General features: G+C 39.6%; 1 protein-coding gene across 3 annotated transcripts in view; it reads left to right on the top strand.

The window, feature by feature from the left end:
• Nucleotides 1-18717, top strand: part of MOB2 (MOB kinase activator 2) — a 106943-nt gene that overhangs the window by 43124 nt on the left and 45102 nt on the right. Inside the window, exon 1 of one of the 3 annotated variants that reach the window (XM_014891521.2) lies at nt 10396-10481. The exons of the other annotated variants lie outside the window; for them this stretch is intronic. Within the exon in view, the coding sequence (XP_014747007.1) occupies nt 10444-10481 (38 nt within the window). The 5' untranslated portion in view covers nt 10396-10443. Of the gene's footprint in view, nt 1-10395; nt 10482-18717 lie in introns of those variants that run through there. 3 annotated transcript variants of the gene reach the window in all.

Raw genomic sequence — 18717 nt, forward strand, 5'->3', positions numbered from 1 at the left:
GTGTTTGATGTGAAAGAGAGTTTAACATAAGGGTTAAATACAATAATGGAATGAGTATAACTGCAAATTATAGATAAGAAGAAAGCTGGATAGGTAGGGGAAGAAATGCCAGCTCTGCTGGAGGCAGAAAGAATTCCAGTGATTAGAGGTTTCTTTCTCCTCACCTGCAGCTGAACCCAGCAGTCTTTGCCTGGCTTGCTTGTCTGGGCTAGCAGAGCAAATGCCATTGCAAAGATGCCTGTGTGTCCTGCACTGAAACTACAATCTGTGTGTGCAGCAGATTTGCTGCTGGATTTTGAAACTTGGCTTGGTTGACACTGCATGCCTAAAATCACGTTAATGCACATATTTTTGGGTGTGGGCCATGCAGTACATATCTAAAATCCAGGGTACAAAAAACCCCCCCCAGTCATATCCCTTAAAACACTGCTCTGACTATATACTTTCTAAAGTTCTGCTTATTGATCTAGAAGCAACTTTAGGACAACCTGCACTGTGTCTTGGGATGGGTTTTTTTGTGTTTGTTTTTTAAATTTTGCTTCTAGACATGATGGTTATAGATGCTGTTTATCCTTTGTTTTTGCTTTTATTAAATTATTTGACTATGGACATTCAGCCAGGCATTTTTTTGCTAATTGATCCTTTGTTTTTTGTTTTGTTTAAGTCAAGAAACGAGATTTACTCAGTGTAAGTGGATGTCAACATTTCCTGGTAGATAGGCTCTGTCTCTAAGCATCTGACAGAAGATGGTGTCAGCAGGACGAGGGCTCGGTGTGAAAATGGCCCATTATGAGCTACTCACGCTACTGGAGTTTAAACTCTTCCTCATCAACTCGCTGTACTATTTGACCCTAAACAATTTAATCCGTTTTTGTCCCATTCCGCTGTCTAAAGCTGGAGAATGCTCCACATTGCAGAGATGTAAATGGCCTGGCTAATGATGTGGTAATTGACCTTTGAAAATTGCATGCTAATTAGCGTGGTTGTCACTTGCGTCCTGTTCACAGCAATGCAGGCAAGGCTGCTTTGATTACTGTAGCTTAGTGACTTTAAGCAAAATTACATGAACTTGCATTAAAAATCCAAGCAAAATAAGAAAGTGACAACAGCAACAATAAGACATTAGATAAATAGTAGATATTACAGAATAGAACATAAGGCGAATCACCCTTCTCAATCTGCTCTCTTTTGGCCATCTGATGGGAATAAAAAATTCGAGTGGGTTTAATGGTTGTCTTTGACATTAATTCTCCTGGATCCTGAATGCAAACTAGACACGTTGTGATTGTGACCCCAAACAGCAAGCTTTAATCACTCAAGATTTATCTAAAATCCCTGGTGTGTAAATTGAAATTCTGTAATAAGAATTCTATTTGATGTGTATAGAAGAAATGGCTCAAGCAGGTACCCAGCCTCCTCTTGAAAATAAGGTCACAGCTCCTGTGACTGTCATGACTGTTTCACCCACTACAGTAAATGAAGCTGTGTTCTGATGGAAAGAGATGGGTAGATACAACTAGAAATGTTAAAACAGATTACTCCTAGTGTTCCTTTTAAATCTTGGAAGAAGTAAAAATGGAATCTATAAAGAAAGGAAATGTAACAGAAGTACAATCTTAATTAAGATATGTAGGTGGAAGAGATTTTTTTGTGGGGAAAGAGTGGGCTATGAGATGTGTATCCTTAGTCGTGCTTGAAGAAAAGAAAAGTATTTGATCATTATATTTGTATGTAGGCCTAAACTGAAGATGGTTAAAATCTTCCAGGAACCTTTCATACAAAAGGTTGTTAAAAACTGAAAAGCATGGTGGTTTCAGGCAACTCTAACCTGTCATACGAAGTTTTTTGGCTTCATTGATTTGGCAGTTAGTTTTTAAAATTTAAACTCCTTGGTTTTCAGCCAAAACCGGTTCTCATCTAACCTGGTCTTCAAAATTATTTGCTCCCCTTAAGCTGTCCTTCATCTAAGTAATGGCACAGTAAGAGGGTAGGAATTCCACCGGCAGCTTGGAATTTCTGCTTTTAATGTTAAATTATTCCATCTTTTGCCAGAAGGAAGATGTTTCATTCCCAAGATAGGACTGTTTGCTTTGTTCTCCCAGATCATCTGTTGCTACTGAAGAAGTATATTGCCATGTCTCTGAAGACCAGCTTTCTAGGCTAAATGGTTTTATGATATAAGACTGCACACGGGGATGGGATACATTATGTAAACGAGGAGTTAGGGATTGCCTTGCCTTGTAGGTTTTCCCATTGTAAGCTCGAGGGACTACTTGTCACAGGAAGTCTGTGAAAGCAGAAGTGTATCCAGGCAGCAGTTGTGAAAAGTTTGGATGAAATGTAGTGGTGAGTGTACAATTTTTTATTGTTTTGTTTTGGTTTTTTTTCACTTAAGAATGATAGCATAAAAAGTAAGACTCTTTGAGGCTTTGTCTGCTGTATTGCCTTGACAGCTGAGTTCCACGTTCAGGAAAAATGTTTAGAGGTCTGTGTGTGCCCACAGATGAGAGAATGAAGGGCGTCACTGGGAACTCAAATGCAGCTTCTCTCATGTAAGAGGTGTTTTGAAAGGCAAGAGGCCTAGGCACTGAGGTTTGAATTGAGAGCTGAAGATTTATGAATTACTTCATTCTTTCATTTGATGTTTGCCTTTGCATTAGTCACTTCATCCCACTAAATCCTAGACTGTATTTTGACTGGCCAAGTGTTTCCCAAAGCGTTGTTATTGCTGCTTTACACTTCGGGAAGAGAGATACCAAAGCGGAAGATGCCAGCTGGTAGATGTAGCAAATTTTTCTTTCCTGGCCTTCAATTATTTAAGTATCAGGGAGTATTTTATAGCTAGCAGCTCTCTGATCTTGAAAGTCCAGTAGGGTTTTACTTCATATTCAGTGCTGTGCCTGAGCAAACACAATGGAAAGGCAGCGTGTGCATGGCGCCCTGTGCTGTCTTACCCTCAGTAATGGGGAAAGACAGAAACAGCACTGACTTTCTCATTCTGTTTCCAAGTAGTTTCCTTTTATCTGCTTCACTTTATAGCCATTTCCTCCTGGGTTTTTCCACTGTAATGACTCTAACAATCACTGACACAGGTTGCAGGGATTGAGGGCTTTTTTCCAGAGTGCTGTTAAAATTTCCAAAAGTGCTATGTAAATGTTAGTTAATGTTCTGATGCTCTCAAATATGAGATCCAGTTTCTGACTGGGGTGAAGTATTCTTGCCTTTCTTTGAAGAATGGATGACTGGGCTTATGCCTGGGATTTGTCTGCAAAGACTTTTTGTTGAGCATTTAGGATCTAGCAAAAATATGAATAACAGCAGCCAAAGTCAAATTTGGCAAGGGCTTTGTTAGGATCACCTTAAAAAGCCAGTGTTCAAATGATTTACGTTGCTCCCTTTGCCACTGACACACAAAGTATTTTTCACTTAGTGCTTCAGAGCAGCTGTTTCATTAGGTCCAAAAATGTGAAGTACAGAATAATCTGCAAAAATAATATTTTGTTTATTTCTTTTGAGACAGTCAGTTTGCTTCTCTCTGAAGGTAAAGCATAAAGGATGTCTGATAAGTAACTCTATAAATGCACGATGATCTTCTTTATGATCAGAATTTATTCCTGATATACTCAAGTTTCCACTTAGTCCTCTTTTCATATCAGTCAGCAACTGATAGATGAGCTTAAAGCTTCTGATTGGAGTTGTTTTCCTGTAATGAATGTGTTGGTTTTACACTTGGTGTCCCACCCCCAGTTGCCACACAATTCCTTAGGTCAAAGCTAACTGAATTCCATGGGTGCAGAAGTGTTCCTTTGTTGAGATTTGTTCTGGATACTGAAGTACAGAGTTCTTCAGTGTGTCCCTTACCAAGAAAGCATTTTAGATTACTTTTGCACAGACCCTTCTGAATTAGGAAGTGCAAAAGTACAACTTACTGGCTGCCAGATTTGTCCTCATTTACAGCTGTAAATGTTAAATTCCTTGAATAAATAATTTAATTTATAATACTTGCCAGTAAGCATCTCTATCAGCAGTCTGAATTTGGGATTGAATTAAATTTCCTTTACCCTCCTGTGAGAGGGGCATCTCAGAGTCCCTTCAGTGTGTCCATGCAGAAGCCAGGGAGGTAATGGAAGACATGAATGAATCTTTGAGGATGCTGGGGAGAATGTGCAAGACCAAGTTCATTATCAACTTTAAAAGGAGAATCAGAGTGAGGGCCTGGCACTTTTTATTTGTTTCAAATTTAAAATGTTATAGTGACTGAGCACATACTGTATAGCTGTTGTACTCACCTATATATGGCATGTGATCTCTTTTATAAAACTTGTGTGTTATCCAGTTGTATTTCCTGATACCTCTTGTTTTTTAATGATTTGTTCTGTATTTGACCAAAATTACAGCCATTTTTTAGTGTTTGAAGAACTTTCCTTCCTTTATTTTCTTAAGGGTTCTCTATAAAAGAAGTTTTACTTGTTGGATATGAGGTTTTTGTATTGGAATCTGGGTACTGTTTCATTATTAACAAAACCAATCTGGCTTTAAACTTTATTTTACGTTGAAAAATTGTTTGTAACTTTTAGCACCTTAGTATAAGAACACTTGACTAAATTAAAAAAGAATAAAAGGAAAGAAGCCAGTTGTACCGTCGAAAAACAGTGAGGTTTTCTTTCTGCTTGTTTTTATGCTTCAGGGATTTGTATGTGCCTGATCGTGTTTAATTTTAGCTAAAGGCTCTTTCTCAGAAATATCTCTCCTGTTCTCCCTCTGTGGTACTTCCAGACTTCTCCTGGATTGTATCATTAGCTAAATTTTGCAGCAGAGACTTTTATACCGGCTGGGACTTGTTGGGTGGAGCATGTTGGTAACTCATACAGTTCTTTCCTGTTCTTGGGCTGAAGGGGCAGTGCCTGCTCTAAATTACCTGCTCGCTGCTCTTGCCAAGAACATCAATCTTCCCTTACTATTTTTTATTTCCTTCATGAGCCTTCCTTTGAGATGGGCAGAGTTCTGGGGACTGATCTGAAAGGGGGTCTTCATGCTCTCCAGCCCTTTGCCAGAGTTACATAAATACCTGTTGTCCCCGTGCCCATCTGTGTGAATCAGGGCAGCCTTCACCTCCCACTGAAGCATTTCTTTTGCCACAGTAGTTGTGTTAACCCTGTGTAAGGACCTCTCTCTAACACCAAAACTAATTACTGAATTCTGCCCAGCTGCTTCTGTGTTTAAAACCTAAAAATCATTTAAAGTAAACTGAAAAGAATGCTCTTGAGTACCGTGAAGTCCAATACCGAACTTTACATTACATTAACTCTTTTGGCTGGCCCTCCCAAAGGGTGATGTGTCTGTGTTCATTTGCTCCAAGCCTATCTCCAGGAAACTGCCCCAAGTGGGGGATCAAAGCAGGCAGCGTGCCAGAGGTTTGTGTTTCAGACAGTTTGGCACACACTGAAAGCTTGGTCCTTCCTGTATTAAGCCATGGGCAGATGTCCATTAAGAATGATTAGGCAAAATTTATATAAAGGCCTTGTAAAATGGTGTGTGTGGTTTTTTTTCCCCCCCCTTTCTTTTTTTCCCCTCCTCCTCTATCGTCTTACTTGAGACGTTTTGTGTGGGTGTGTATTTTTTTTCTAAATTTATAAAACCCTGGCTTTTGCCCTGGTCCGGTAGAAATGCTCACCCACCCTTTTCCGTTTCCAGGCGGATTGCTGTTCTGTTATTACAGTTCTGTAACTTTCTCCAACACTGTCCTGGTTTGCTTATTATAAACAGCTTGAAATAACCCTTTCAGTGCTGCTGGCATTTTTGCTTTAAATCAGGACTGCTTGTTGTATTCATTAGAAAAACCAAACCAAAACAAAAATCTTCCCCTAAAAAGCAGATTAAAGACTTCTCCCCTGTTATGGCTTTCTCCTTGGCTATAGGAAATGTATTATGGCTTTCATTTGTATATATACTATTGGAGTGTCCCATCCCCACACAGGGCTTTTTTCTTTCTTTTCAATATCAAGGCAAAATCTCCAGTGCAATGGGATTTCTTTACAAGTTTGGCAAAGAAATCTCTTCAGCCCTGAAGCTGAGGCAGCACTATCTTCACACAACAAATGAATCAGAAGAATTTGAGGATAACATTTGCATCTAGCTATGTCTTAGAGTCAGTTTTCCTGTTCTCCTCTTTTACTTTTTCATTCCCTATCAAGCAACAATTGATAGTGATGTGTAAGATCTTTGTTCCTCTAATATCAGTGTTTAAATTAAGTCTGAATTATGTAAGTAGTTAGGTAGAAGTGAACCTGGCTGACCCACTGTTTGGTGCAGTGCTGTAAGTGTATAATCAGCCCAGAAAAGCAGCCTTAAATTTGCTTGTTGTAACAGTTCAGTATTTCATTGATTATCTTGGGAATTAACTTGGACAGTCCTTAAATACAAGTTATGATGCAAGACAGTAGAAAACAAGGTTAAGCATTAAGTTAGTGGATATTTTCCAGGAGAAAGAGAGTAAATTGTTTCTTCAGTAGTCATATATATTAATTCAAATAGATTTTTCAAAAGGGGATCAACAATACACCTATAAAATAACAATAAATATACTCTAGGAGTAACTTTTTAACACTTGTGAAAACCGTGGCTCTGGCAAATAGGGTACATATGGGCACTCTGTCTCCTCTCTTTCCTGACCAGATGTGGAGAACTGAGGTTGCTAGTGAGTATTTCTTTTTAAATGTAGAAAGATGTTTCATTCATATGCAAAGCTCCCCCTGGATGAATCATTAAGCTCTGAGTGTACTGTAAGTCTGTCCAAGTAGTGGAGGACTGGCTATTCTCTTCTGTACTCAGCCTTTTACTTAGCATGTACATTTCCTTATTAAATGGGAATTTATTTAATAGGAATTGAAATAGATCTTTTAATGGTGTTTTCAAAGTTCAAAGTGGCAGGGACATGGTTGAAAATGGTAAATCATCCATGCTAATTTATGTTATCTAAAGAACTGCTCCTTGAGCTAATGTCCAGAATAACTAGGCCAAATGGTACTGTTGAAATTCCCCTTGGAAGCAGAGCAGTAATTGGATGAATGTTTAGCCTGGGAACAAAAAATCTATGCTAAAGTTTATGGATTCTGCTTGGTAAAGGGAATAAAAGAGAAGTGGGCTGTACAAACACTTTATTTGTCAGCAGGGATCTTAAGGAGACATAAAGATGTTTTCCCTTCTCCCATGTGCCTTCACCACAGTGAGGATGATTCAGCTTGTGTATGGTCTCTGGAATGTGTACGTGTAGGGGGAGAGAGGAGAAGAGGATTTCTTTAGGTACAGCTCATTTAAAATACTGTAGGAGATAACGTCTATAGCACATTGCCTCACCATGGAGTTACCTATTCAGTGAGTTTATCATCTTCATGTTGACTGAAAATAAGAGGCTTTTTAATCTCTGTTAACAAAACACTTTTCTCCAGCAGACCTCTCTGAAGCAGGAATTTATTGTTTCTGAAGCGGTTGTGTTGGCAAGGAGGCTTAGCTGTGTTTCTGTGGTAAGTTCTTTTGTCCATGATAGCATTTTGGGATTCCAGCATCGATGTGGCTGACTCTGGCTCTGATTGGACAGTTTATATTTAGTTGCTGGCTTCCTATAATAGTTTTCAGATGGAGATGTTAAAGAACACATACCCTTGTGCTGCTGTAATCCTAAAAGAGCATGGGGGAGTGAAAAAGAAAAAAAGGAATTGATGTCTTTCTGCAGAAGCAGAGTTTCAAAAAAAAAACAGCAGCTGCTTTCAGCAGCAGAACTCTGAAATTAATTTTTAAAAAATTAGGTAGCCAGTGAAAGCAAAATACTCAGAAAATTAATGGGTAAATCACTTAAATTTTGTATCCAGAAAGGCACTTAAAAAAACTTTTGTGGTAATAATAAAAAAAAAGGCAGACTGTCCCACAGGTATGATTCTCTAGTTTAGAATAGCAGTCAATTGCTGTTAAGTAATAATTATCAGATACCACCTCATGACAGCTCCCATGTTCCATACTGCTGGTGCACCTCCAATGCAAATTAGTAGATGCCCAATGTCATATGTGATTCAGTTACACTGTATCTTTTATTTCCAGTAAAGCTGCAAACATTCCAGAGCCTGGATTTTACTCTGAGCCTGGATTTAAGGTGACTTCTCTAAAATCTCGAGTTCCAAGAAGAAAACTGAGTACAAGTTTTCATTTGAGATGGGTTTGCAGAGCATTTAGAAATGATCTTTACGTAGCATTTTTGACTTATTAACTTTATTTTTTTTATTCTCTAAATTATTAGCCAAATAAATCATCCTGGTTTACTTTGAGAAGCTTCCAAGAATGTGTCTGTGCTTTACTCAGCACTGGTAGGTAGCTGACAGCAGGGCCTGACCATAGCAACTGGAATAACTGTGCCCTGGTGCCAGCCAGTACATAGGTAGGAACTTTGTAAAGCTGAGAAGAACATGAGGTATCATTCTCTCCCAGAATGTATATGATGATCAAAACACAGTGCTGGCACCACTGTGCTCATAATGTATTGGACCTATTTGGAGTCCTGGCAACTCTGTCTTATTTTGAGGAGGAAATCCTAAAGCATCCTGTAGTCTGGTTTGACTCGAGCTAGTTTGTGTCACGGTTACACAGCATGATTTTCATTTTTTTCTACCAGCTAGAACTGGGAACAAATCGTAGAGAGGTAGGGATCAGAGATCTGTAGAGTCACCAAGTCTGTCCCCAGCTCTGGAGCAAGATCATCTCAAAGGCCTGCAATAATGCAGACTCTGAAATCTATTCCTGTACTTGAAACCCAAATGCACACAGAAACCAAGCAAAATAATCCTAACCTGGTGTGTTTCTTGCTTAATTCAAATGCCTTTGTGATGGACAGAGCAGGAAGAACATTTTGTTTTCTTTCTCTTTGCGTTCTTGGGAGGTGTTGTTTTGCTCCCTCAGTTTTCACATCTGTAAGACAGATCATCTTCTTGATGCTCTCTGGGCTCCAGCTAATTCAGTATCTGCCTTCAGCTGGGGTGCCATGGGTTGAGCACAGTGCTCCCAGTGAGGCCAGATAGATGCTGAGAATTTCTGTCCTGCAGATGCAGCGTGTTTGTACAGCTCAGTCTCATTGCAGCAGCACGACCACGTTGATTTCCTCAGCCTGTAATTCGGTGTAACTCTTTTTCTCTCAACATTAGTGATCTGGAGTCCCTCTATAGGTATTCTTGATTACATCTAACTGTATAATGGACCACCTACAAAGAATAAAGTAATTCTCCCTTTTTTGGCTGGTTTTCTATAACTGGTAAACGTATTAAAATAAAAATGCAGCTTGACAAGCATACTGTCTTTAGACATTTGAGCCATTCAAATAAGAATAATGTTTTACTCTATGGGATTGACTGCTTTTGGTTTTTTTAGGTAGTGAGTATTTAATCTTTATATTTGTCTAGTGTGCAGTTTTCCTATTATCCTAAAGCAGTTTCACCTGGGCCACAAGTGATGGTCATTTCAGCATCAGTTGATAAAATATTTTTCGTGTGATTTGTTACCTAAGTTGGTTTTGATCTGCTCACAGACAGTAAATGATAAACAGCAACCTGGAGTGATTTTTGCATTGTGTGGTAGACTCACCAGACATTAAGCTGTGTTTGGTTCACAGCTATCAGGGAATGCGGGGTGAACAGAAAGGGGAGGAAAACAGCCTCATCAGAGACAGTGCAATCCTGTGATTTATGCAGGGCACCTTGCCCAGCACTGGACTGCTAGAAGATATTTTTCCCTGCAGCATTCGAGCGTGACTTTAGATCTACCTGGTTTTAACCTACTACAAGGAAAAGAAGCTTTTTAACCACTAATCGTATGTCCCTTTCCACATGTGTAATTTCTGTCTTGATACTGGGGGGGAGGGAAAAAAAACCAAACCAAACGAAAAAAGGCTGAGTATTAGTTATCTAAGGCTTCTTGTTTAGTTGCCTTGTGCTCTGAGGGTAGTGTTTGAGTAATAGTTGCAGCAGGGCTGATGGGCAGGAGGGAATAGATCTGAAGCTGCTTTCAGGCTATTCAGAACAAGAGAAGCTCACTGATAAACTGCAGCTTTCTACAAAATTTATTCTTGCGTGTGCAGGGAGAGCTTTAGGTACTTTATAAGCAGCTCCTTCTCTGTGAGTTTTTGCTGCTTTTCCTTAGTGAGCTCCAAGGTTTTTTGAGAGGTGCATTGGGGAGATTTTACACCTCCAGACTCCTGTTTGGCTGCAGGCAGTTTCCTCTGGGCTTCCTGCTCAGTGGCTCTGGTGGTGGTTTCGCATTGTTCCCCACTGATGACTCAGAGAAACAGGAAAGAGATCCCTGGTGAACAAAAAGCACAACCACCAAACAGGTGCCTGTATTCTGGTGCTGCAGAGGACAAACCACCTCATTCTGGACTTTTTCCTAAGATTCTTATCTGCAAGTATGAGACTCAGGAGGAATGGGTCATACACGCTGAATGGGTAAGAAGGAGCCTGCATCCTCTTTTGAAACTTCATCATTAAAATAATGTGAAAACAAAGCCTTTATTTTCCTTCCTAGTGACAGCGTACATGAAATAATGGCCATGTCTTTGGGCTCAAAAAGAACAGAGGATCACAGTGTAGGAAATGTGCAGCTTATTTCACTTGTTTTCTTCTGCATCTTATTAGGTTTGCTTTAATAGTGCGTGCATTTGGTGGGGGCAGGTTAGAGTTGTCTGTACGTTAAAATTAGGTGGATCTGCTCAGTAAAGCCATGAAACATTAGGAACTCTGTGATTCCCAAAGAAGTGTGTGGTAATCATTCTAAGTATTTTCCAGTTTTTGATACAAAAAAGAGCTAAACTCATTCATTGCAGGTGAAGGGGGTTTTTTTTAATAATTGCATTTGATTTTTACTAAAGCAGATTCTTGTGTGTCTTCTTAGGATGTAAGTTTTATTTCTGAGCTCAGCTTACCTGGTCTGAAGAGGACTTGTACTTCCACTGCTCAGTGGTAACTCTTTACTTGCAGCTGGCAGGTGCCTTGACAGATGAAGAAAGTTGTCAGTCTTGGAGTGTCACTTTACTTAGCTGCCTTGAACCCTCTGTAATGACTAAGTGCTGCATGCTGCAGCTGCCTTAGTGCAGCGCTCCTGAAAAGCCCAGATGTGTTTTGGATGTGCTTCAGAGTACAGATGTGCAGATGAACCCCACGGTGCCTCACTGCTTTAAGCTCCGAAGCTCAGGGTCCATGCTGCAGCCGAGTGGCAATCTCTGCACAGGAGAGGCAGATCCCAGCCCAGATGGATTGGGAATGCTTTGGCAATGTTGTTCACCTGGACTGCACCGGTTTTTGCCTGCACTGGTTTGTCCAATGCTGCTTAGAAAGATTTATTGCTTTGCCAAAATATGTTTGCATTTGATTTTTAAAAATTCCAAAATTTGATTTGAATTAGGTTTTCTTAATGTCAAAGTAGATGGGTGTTAACATCTTCCTGGCACATCCTTAACATTTTTTTTATGACTGTAATAAAAATGCCATTATCTGACTGCATACAAGATCAAACATAATTGAAAGTTACGATCTTACAGTGTTTGGTTTTAAGCTGTAAGATGAATTTGTCCCTCAGTGGATTTGGTTTGTAGTAGAGAGAGGCTAAGAATATATTCTCATTAACTTAGCTTTTTGTAGAGGTTTGTGACCTTTGAGAGATTATCTTAGAGAGTCAATTAAGAAATGATGCTGAAAAGCAAAAGGCAGTGGATTTTGCTTATGTTAAAGAATTTTTTTTAGACTTTAGTTACAAGAAACACAATCTTTAATTGATTTGAGTTTTATTAAAAATGAATGCATGGTATAGAACTTCAGGGAAATATATTGTGCAAGATCACCCTGTGCATCTGTTCTGCCTTGTTCTAACTTGTGAGATGATGCATAATCATTTTAAGGAATTTCACTTGTTGTGGCCCATTGTGTACCTGGCATTACATTTTACAGCGAGCATTTAACTGGAAATGTTGTATTACTGTAAGTAAAACCAGTGGCACCCAAATGCTTGCATGAAAAAGAAGCTTCAGCTGTGAGTTTGTGGGAGACTTCAATATTATCTGATTCTAACATGCTGATCTGCTTTACTTCATTAAACAACAGATGCTGAGGAGTTGATTTATCTAATTAAAGAAATTCCTTTTATGTTTATCTCTTGCCTAGATGGTTTAATAATGCAAGGTAATGGAAAAAGAGCTTCAAGTATGTTTTCCTGTTTAGCCTAAACTTTTGCCATGTCAGCAGAAAAGCTTGTTTTGATCTTCAAGGGCTTTTGTTTGGGACAGCGAGTTCCACTTGTCAGGTGGAGAGGCACCCTGTTGTGCAGGTCACTTGAGGAGAGGGGAGCTCATTGGGGTGGAGTGTTGGAGGGCAGATAGTTACTGTGGGAGTGTTTTTTACAGTGCAGTGCATGAAAACTTTATTAGTAAAAACAAACAAAAACCTCCCAAAAAAGAAAGAAAAAACCTAAAAAGCCCCAAACAAACCAAAAAATCCCCTCCCCAAACCAAACAAGAAAAAAGGGGTTGTAAACGAGAATGTGTAACAAAAGTCATCACGATGATAAGTTTTTTCATTGGGTATTATTTGGTCAGGATCTGATTGCAGTTGTGAACTCATAAAAAGGGAAAGAGATTGCAAGGGGAGCTAAGATACTTGAAGATGTTTTCCAACCTAATACCAGCAAAAAGCCTCCCCTGCCTCACTTTTCTGCTGTTCCATCACACCTCACTTGACACTAGTTCTTAAACTATACAAACATAAACGGGAAACACAACTAAAATCCAGAGTTTCATTTAAAAGCAGTGATTTATAGGTATTCTTTGAGCAGGTCTCACTGGACATGGGCATGTTTGCTCTTGCTTGTTGAAATGGGTAATGGTTAGGCTTGTGGAGACAGAGGGGTCTGGTGCTGAGATTCATCAGAGGACACTGAGTTAGAGGACCCACTCTATCTTGCTGAGACTGAGGTAGAAATCTTACCTGCCAGCATCTCTTTGACCATGTTGTTAAGTCAGCTTTGCTGTGGTGTGCTATCCTGCCGTATGCTGATTGTATTTCTTTGCATTGCAAAATTTCTTTTTATAAACAATCTCCTTTGAAGGTCATTTTAGATTGGGAGATATTCCTTTATTTGCTTGGTGCTGTGTTGTGACACAGCGACACTGAAAAATACACTGGCACTGTAATCATTGCAGCATCAATTTTTTTCTCTTTGCAATTGCTATTTCTTCTTTTGTCTTATCTTGTCCCTTTACCATTTGGAATTAGTGATACTCAGTATAAGTCTTTGCAGGCTGTTAGGGTGTCAAATAACATATACTGTTTACTACACATCTATTTCCTCTTTTTTTCCTAATGACTTGAGTTTAAGGAAGGGTGTGAATCCAAGTATGCATTTCACAAGATACGACCTCAGTGCAGCTTGAACTTTGGTCATGGGATCTGAACTTCCTGTGTCTTTTAGCTCATAATGTACAGACCTGTGCATTGCTATTATCTTCATAATGATGCAGACAGAACTGTGTCCTTCTGGTGTCCCTGCACAATGGCCATGCCCTCTGCAGGAAGGCTGCAATGACGAGTAGAGTGTTCAGCTGTACAAGTGAACACCTCTGTTGCACAGCTGGCAACTTGCTGACTTGTTCCAAACAGCATAGGGAATACTGACCAACAGCCCACAAGGCAAAAATTACACCCACAGTGGCCTTTCTGGTGACCCTGGCCAGAGAGCCACATAATGATACTCTTCTGCTTGTCAATTCTGACAAATTCTGTCAATTCTGACCACATTTGGTCTAAAAGTTCAGGTTCAGAAGCTTGTCAGCTGTGTGAAGGAAGCTGTTAAAACTGAGCAACAATCTCTGCAACTCCTGCACAGCAGCCATCCCAAACCTGTGGTGATGGAACTGAACAGCATGTGCAAGAGCACATTTGCTGAAACAAATGGGTAGCACAATTTAAAACGTTTAGCTGTTAATTAAATAATTTTTATCTTCTCATCATTGCCCCAAGTGACTTTGCACTGCTGAATAACTGCGCTGTGGCATGTTTTCCTGGGACATTAAGTGCCAAAAGAATATAGCTAGATCAAGCATTCAGAAATCTGGTGGGGATGAAAGCTTTGAAAATGCACTATTTGCAGTTTGGCACCTCAGTACATGTGCTGCTGAGGAGCACTTGCTCAATTTTCTCAAAAAGTTTGTGTTTAACTTGTGACGTTGTTGTATTGGTGCTTTTCACCTGAGAGTTCAAATAATCTGAATCTCCCCTCTGTTCAGTGCTGCCCTGGGCCCTTGTGAAAAATGTTCTTTGAGTTCCACTTTGCATGGAGGGGATTTTTGTTGTGTTTGGGTTTTTTTAAATTTTTTTTCCTGCATTCATCTTAGGTCTGTGTGTACATGAAGGTGATTATATATAATCACAGTCAGAGCTAACCACTGCCTTGAAACAAATGCAGGTTGGACAGGGACAAAATACTTTGGAATATCTTAATGATTAATGGATGCTCAGTGACTGATAAAAAATATTGTTGGCCCCAAGATGTTTCCTCTTCTCCAAGCCACTGCTTTAAACTAATGATTTTTGATTTTGAGCCAAGCACTGAAATTGAAAAAGAATTTGTTTTTCTTATGTGCTTCCGTCTTGTACTGACGTAAAGCAAGCCAAGGAGAGAAAGTCCTATCTTATGTTTGTTTTGCCCAAAAAAGTAGAAATCGGAAAGAACACAGTAAGTCTCCTTCAGAGGGCCTTTTTATTAAGTCTCATTGCAACTGCAGGAAAAAGATCTTTGAAGGATGTGACAAACAGCTCATGAAAGCCTGTTGAAATAGCTCGGTTGGCAGACTGAGGTAGTATGAACACCCAAATATCTTATCTGAGGAGAAGCAGCTGTTTGAACTGCTTTACAGTGCTCCCAAATTACCACATTTTCTGTCATGAAGAAAAGGGAGATCTAAGGGTAGCAGTACAGACTGTTATCCTTGGAAAGCACAGCACAAATTTATCAGATGAGGGCCAAAAAGTAGATTATCCACTCCAGGGTTTTTTTTTGATTGGGAAACCATTTTTGGAGAGTAGTCTTTAGAATGTTTCATGATGTCAGAAAATGCAAGCCAAGGTACAAAATACGAGCACTCTTGACTGGAGGTATCTTAGTACTTTCTTGGTCAGCTATAGCCTTCTCCTCATTTGTAACTTAATTACAGGTTTACTCTTACACTTTCTGAAGCTGACAGTTTCATTCACCTGCCTCAGTTACCAAGTGAGATGTCATTAAAATGCCCTTATTTTGCTCCTTTTTGGAGAAGGAGGGCTGCTGCAGTTTATGCAGGGATGGTGTTTCAGTAGTGTTTGGATGCTGACATCTAAGGCAGCTCTGATTGCTGGGTGTGTACACAGGGAGAACAGCCCCTGAGGACAAGCAAAATGTGGCAAATGCTCTCATGCTATAAACAGTAGAAATTGCCTTTATAAAATACTTTGCTTAAGTCTCCTACTCCACTCCCCTGCATCCCATGTTTACCATTGCATTACTGCACAGTGGCCTAGCCAGATGATGGGGACAGGATTCCAGTCCCACACCATTTCCCACATGCAGAAAGGGTTTCTGACCTGGCACTGCTGCCCCACTGTGCCATGAAGGTTCATTCCTGCAGGTTCTGGCTCCTGTGCTCTGCCTGAGGGAGGCCCCATGTGTTTTATTGTTGACTCTGCTGCAGGAACAGTATGGAGAGGTTATGGGGCCATCAAAAGCTGGAGAAAGAGGGTGATGATAAACACAAGGGTCCTGAAAGCAAACAGCAGGACTGACAGTAGTCTGTCTCCCTGTCACCCTGTGGTGACAATAGCTTACCATTTGTAGCAATTCCACGACATTTTGGCATTATTTATGCATCCTGCTACTGTCCATCTTACTTTCTGTTTGCTAAGTTTGAAATACAGTGCAAAATACCAAACCAGTTATAGAATTGTAATTCTGGATCTTTGGGAAAATCTTCACCTTCAGGAATGGTGTTTGTTTTATAGAGGGTTGGGAGGTTTTTGTTTTTTTTTTTTTATTTTAAGCTATTTAAACTATTCAGGCTGAGAAAATTGTAGAAAGTTTGGAGAAAGCTGGAGGTTGTTCAGCCTGGAGAAAGTCGAGTGAACTCACAGCAGCTTCCCAGCATATGAAGGGAGCCTACAGGGAAGCAGGAGAGGGATTCTTTCTCAGGAACTGTAGTGGCAGGACAAGGAGTAAGGAGTTCAGATTGAAAGAGGGGAAATTCTCTGTTGTGAGGATGGTGAGGCACTGCAACAGGTTGCCCCTTTCCTGCAAGTGTTCGAGACCAGGCTGGATGGGAATCTCAGCAATCTGGAAGGCTCCCTGCCCATTGCAGTGGGACTGGAACTGGATGACCTTTCAGGTCCCTTCCAACCCAAACCATTCTGTGATTCTATTGCCTTTTATATTCAGCCTAGCTGTGCATGTAGGATTTGTCCTACAACACCAAATTTATGATCTCACATGTGTTTTCTTTGGAATTTTTTTGATGCGTGAGCATTCAGAAGTAGTTTAAGCATTTTTATATTCACTAACAATGTATGTGTAAAGGCTTAAACTGCAAGCCTTATATGGGGAAAGTATTATAAATGTAATGCTTCTAAATAAAAGATTTCATTAGAACTTACACTGTGAGTCATTGTTGTTGTATTAAGAGTATTATTCCCAAATATGGATTTGGAACTGGGCCTTCTTCATGGTGAATGCTGCAGATGACTTACAGAAAATAAGTGTTTACATTAAATATAAAATTTTTTGGGGGGTAACCTCTTTGTCAGCCAGTTATACAGATCACTGGGGCATATAGTGCAAAATAATTTTATAATGTTAATTCTGAAACTGCAGTAGTCTATGCCAGTTGATACTTTAGTATCATATTAGACAAGTTTGTTTTGGTTTTTTTTAATATGAAAAGTGATTAAGACTCCGACTGTGGCACAGAAGTATGCTCATTTTGATATATAATCTTAAAACTGGCCTGATGAGTTCATCTCCCAACTTCTTGAAATATTTAAATCAAAGAACAACCTATAGGAATATATGTTCATTCTCATAGCTTATCTACATGCAGCTAACAGCAACTCTTCATGGATATTTTATTAGCCTCCACCAGAAGCAAAGATTTAATTCAGAACTCCAGAATGTGCTTTTGCAGGTCTTGTGTGTGCATGTGTATGTGTGTATTATTCTTCTCTGCCTCTATTTTTCTTTACTTTTTTTTTTTTTTAATCCCCCCATAGTGTATGTACTTACTTAATTGGAATGTCTCACCTCATGATATAAAACAATGTTGTGACACAAAATTCTAGAGAACTGTCATTTTGGCTTTTATGCAGAATCTCAGGTGGTAGGAAGTGCTCATCTCAGGATTTGAGATGTTCCATTAACAATCTGGGGCCAGAACAGGGAACAACAAAACACTTCAGCTGCCTAATTTTTAATTTTTTTTGGCACCTTCTCTGCCACCTCCCTCTCTCCCTAAAAGTAAACTGCTCTCTGGAGTATGTACTGTGGTCAGGGCTTATAATGGAAGTTGTATATGTGCAGAGTAAGAAGTGCCCACTAAAACTAGCCATATAATTTATCTGTTTTACACCAGAACTATTAACAGCCAAATTTATAGCTCATTAGTAATAACTAGGGGCAGTCAATTAACTGTCAGCTTTTATACTGGTTCCTGGGAATTGCAGATCCAGAAGCTTGATATGCAATGGACAGTTTATTTCTGCTTCTTCCCCCTAAGATGCTCTGAGGACTAGAGGTTTTTAATGGGTTATTGCTGTGAAAGGATACTGAATAATTGTATTAAATGTAGCCATTAAAAAAGCATTTTTCAGTGAATTCAGGCTTTCCATTAAAAGAGAGTGGTAGCGTGCTTTCTTCCCATGCCCACTGTCAAACCATGCTTATAACAATGATGATGTAAATTGAAGTTTCTTTCCTTGTAGCTATCTTGAGGGGACTCTTGAATATGGCCCTCTTTTAAGCTAAGGAAGAAAAAGCAAAACCAAAACCTGTTCACGTTTTGGTTTTTTTTAAAGTCTCCAATTCCCAGAGCTGTGTCCTGCCAACAATGCAGCACACACCATCACTTTGCTTACTGCTGCCAGCTTAGCTAAAAGAAAATGGGAGTTCTTTAACTTCTTCTGTGTGGGAGAGAAAAACAGTGATGCCAAGGGATGCTGAGGATTGGGAACCTCCTGCATGGGCAAGAGGCTCCTGCTGAATGGGAGGGAGCTGCAGCACCACTGCTGCTGACTCTGTGCCTCTTGGGTTTATTGGCTGGGCTGCTTTATTTCACAGCACTCATGCAGCTACATTACTCAAAGGTGTTGAACACATTATTTTTCAAGACAAGTGTTTGCCTTCCCAGTCAGTTTTAATTATGGGTGTATTCAAGATACAGTAACAAGACATTTTCTGTGGGGCATTTAATCATTTTTTCATTATAATTTGATTTCACGGAGCTTGTGAGAGGATTTTTGTAATGAGTGATGGCTCACAGAACACTGAAGAGGTATTACACTGACTACATATTTAAATATTTTTATGGGGCTAAATGCTGTGTTTTTTAATATGCTCAAGACACTGCACTTAGGATTACTAAAAAAATATTTTTTAAGAAGTTTTTGTAACCTCTAAAAG

The sequence above is a fragment of the Sturnus vulgaris genome, chromosome 6, assembly GCF_052056855.1.
Source record: "Sturnus vulgaris isolate bStuVul1 chromosome 6, bStuVul1.hap1, whole genome shotgun sequence".
NCBI classification, from domain to species: domain Eukaryota; kingdom Metazoa; phylum Chordata; class Aves; order Passeriformes; family Sturnidae; genus Sturnus; species Sturnus vulgaris.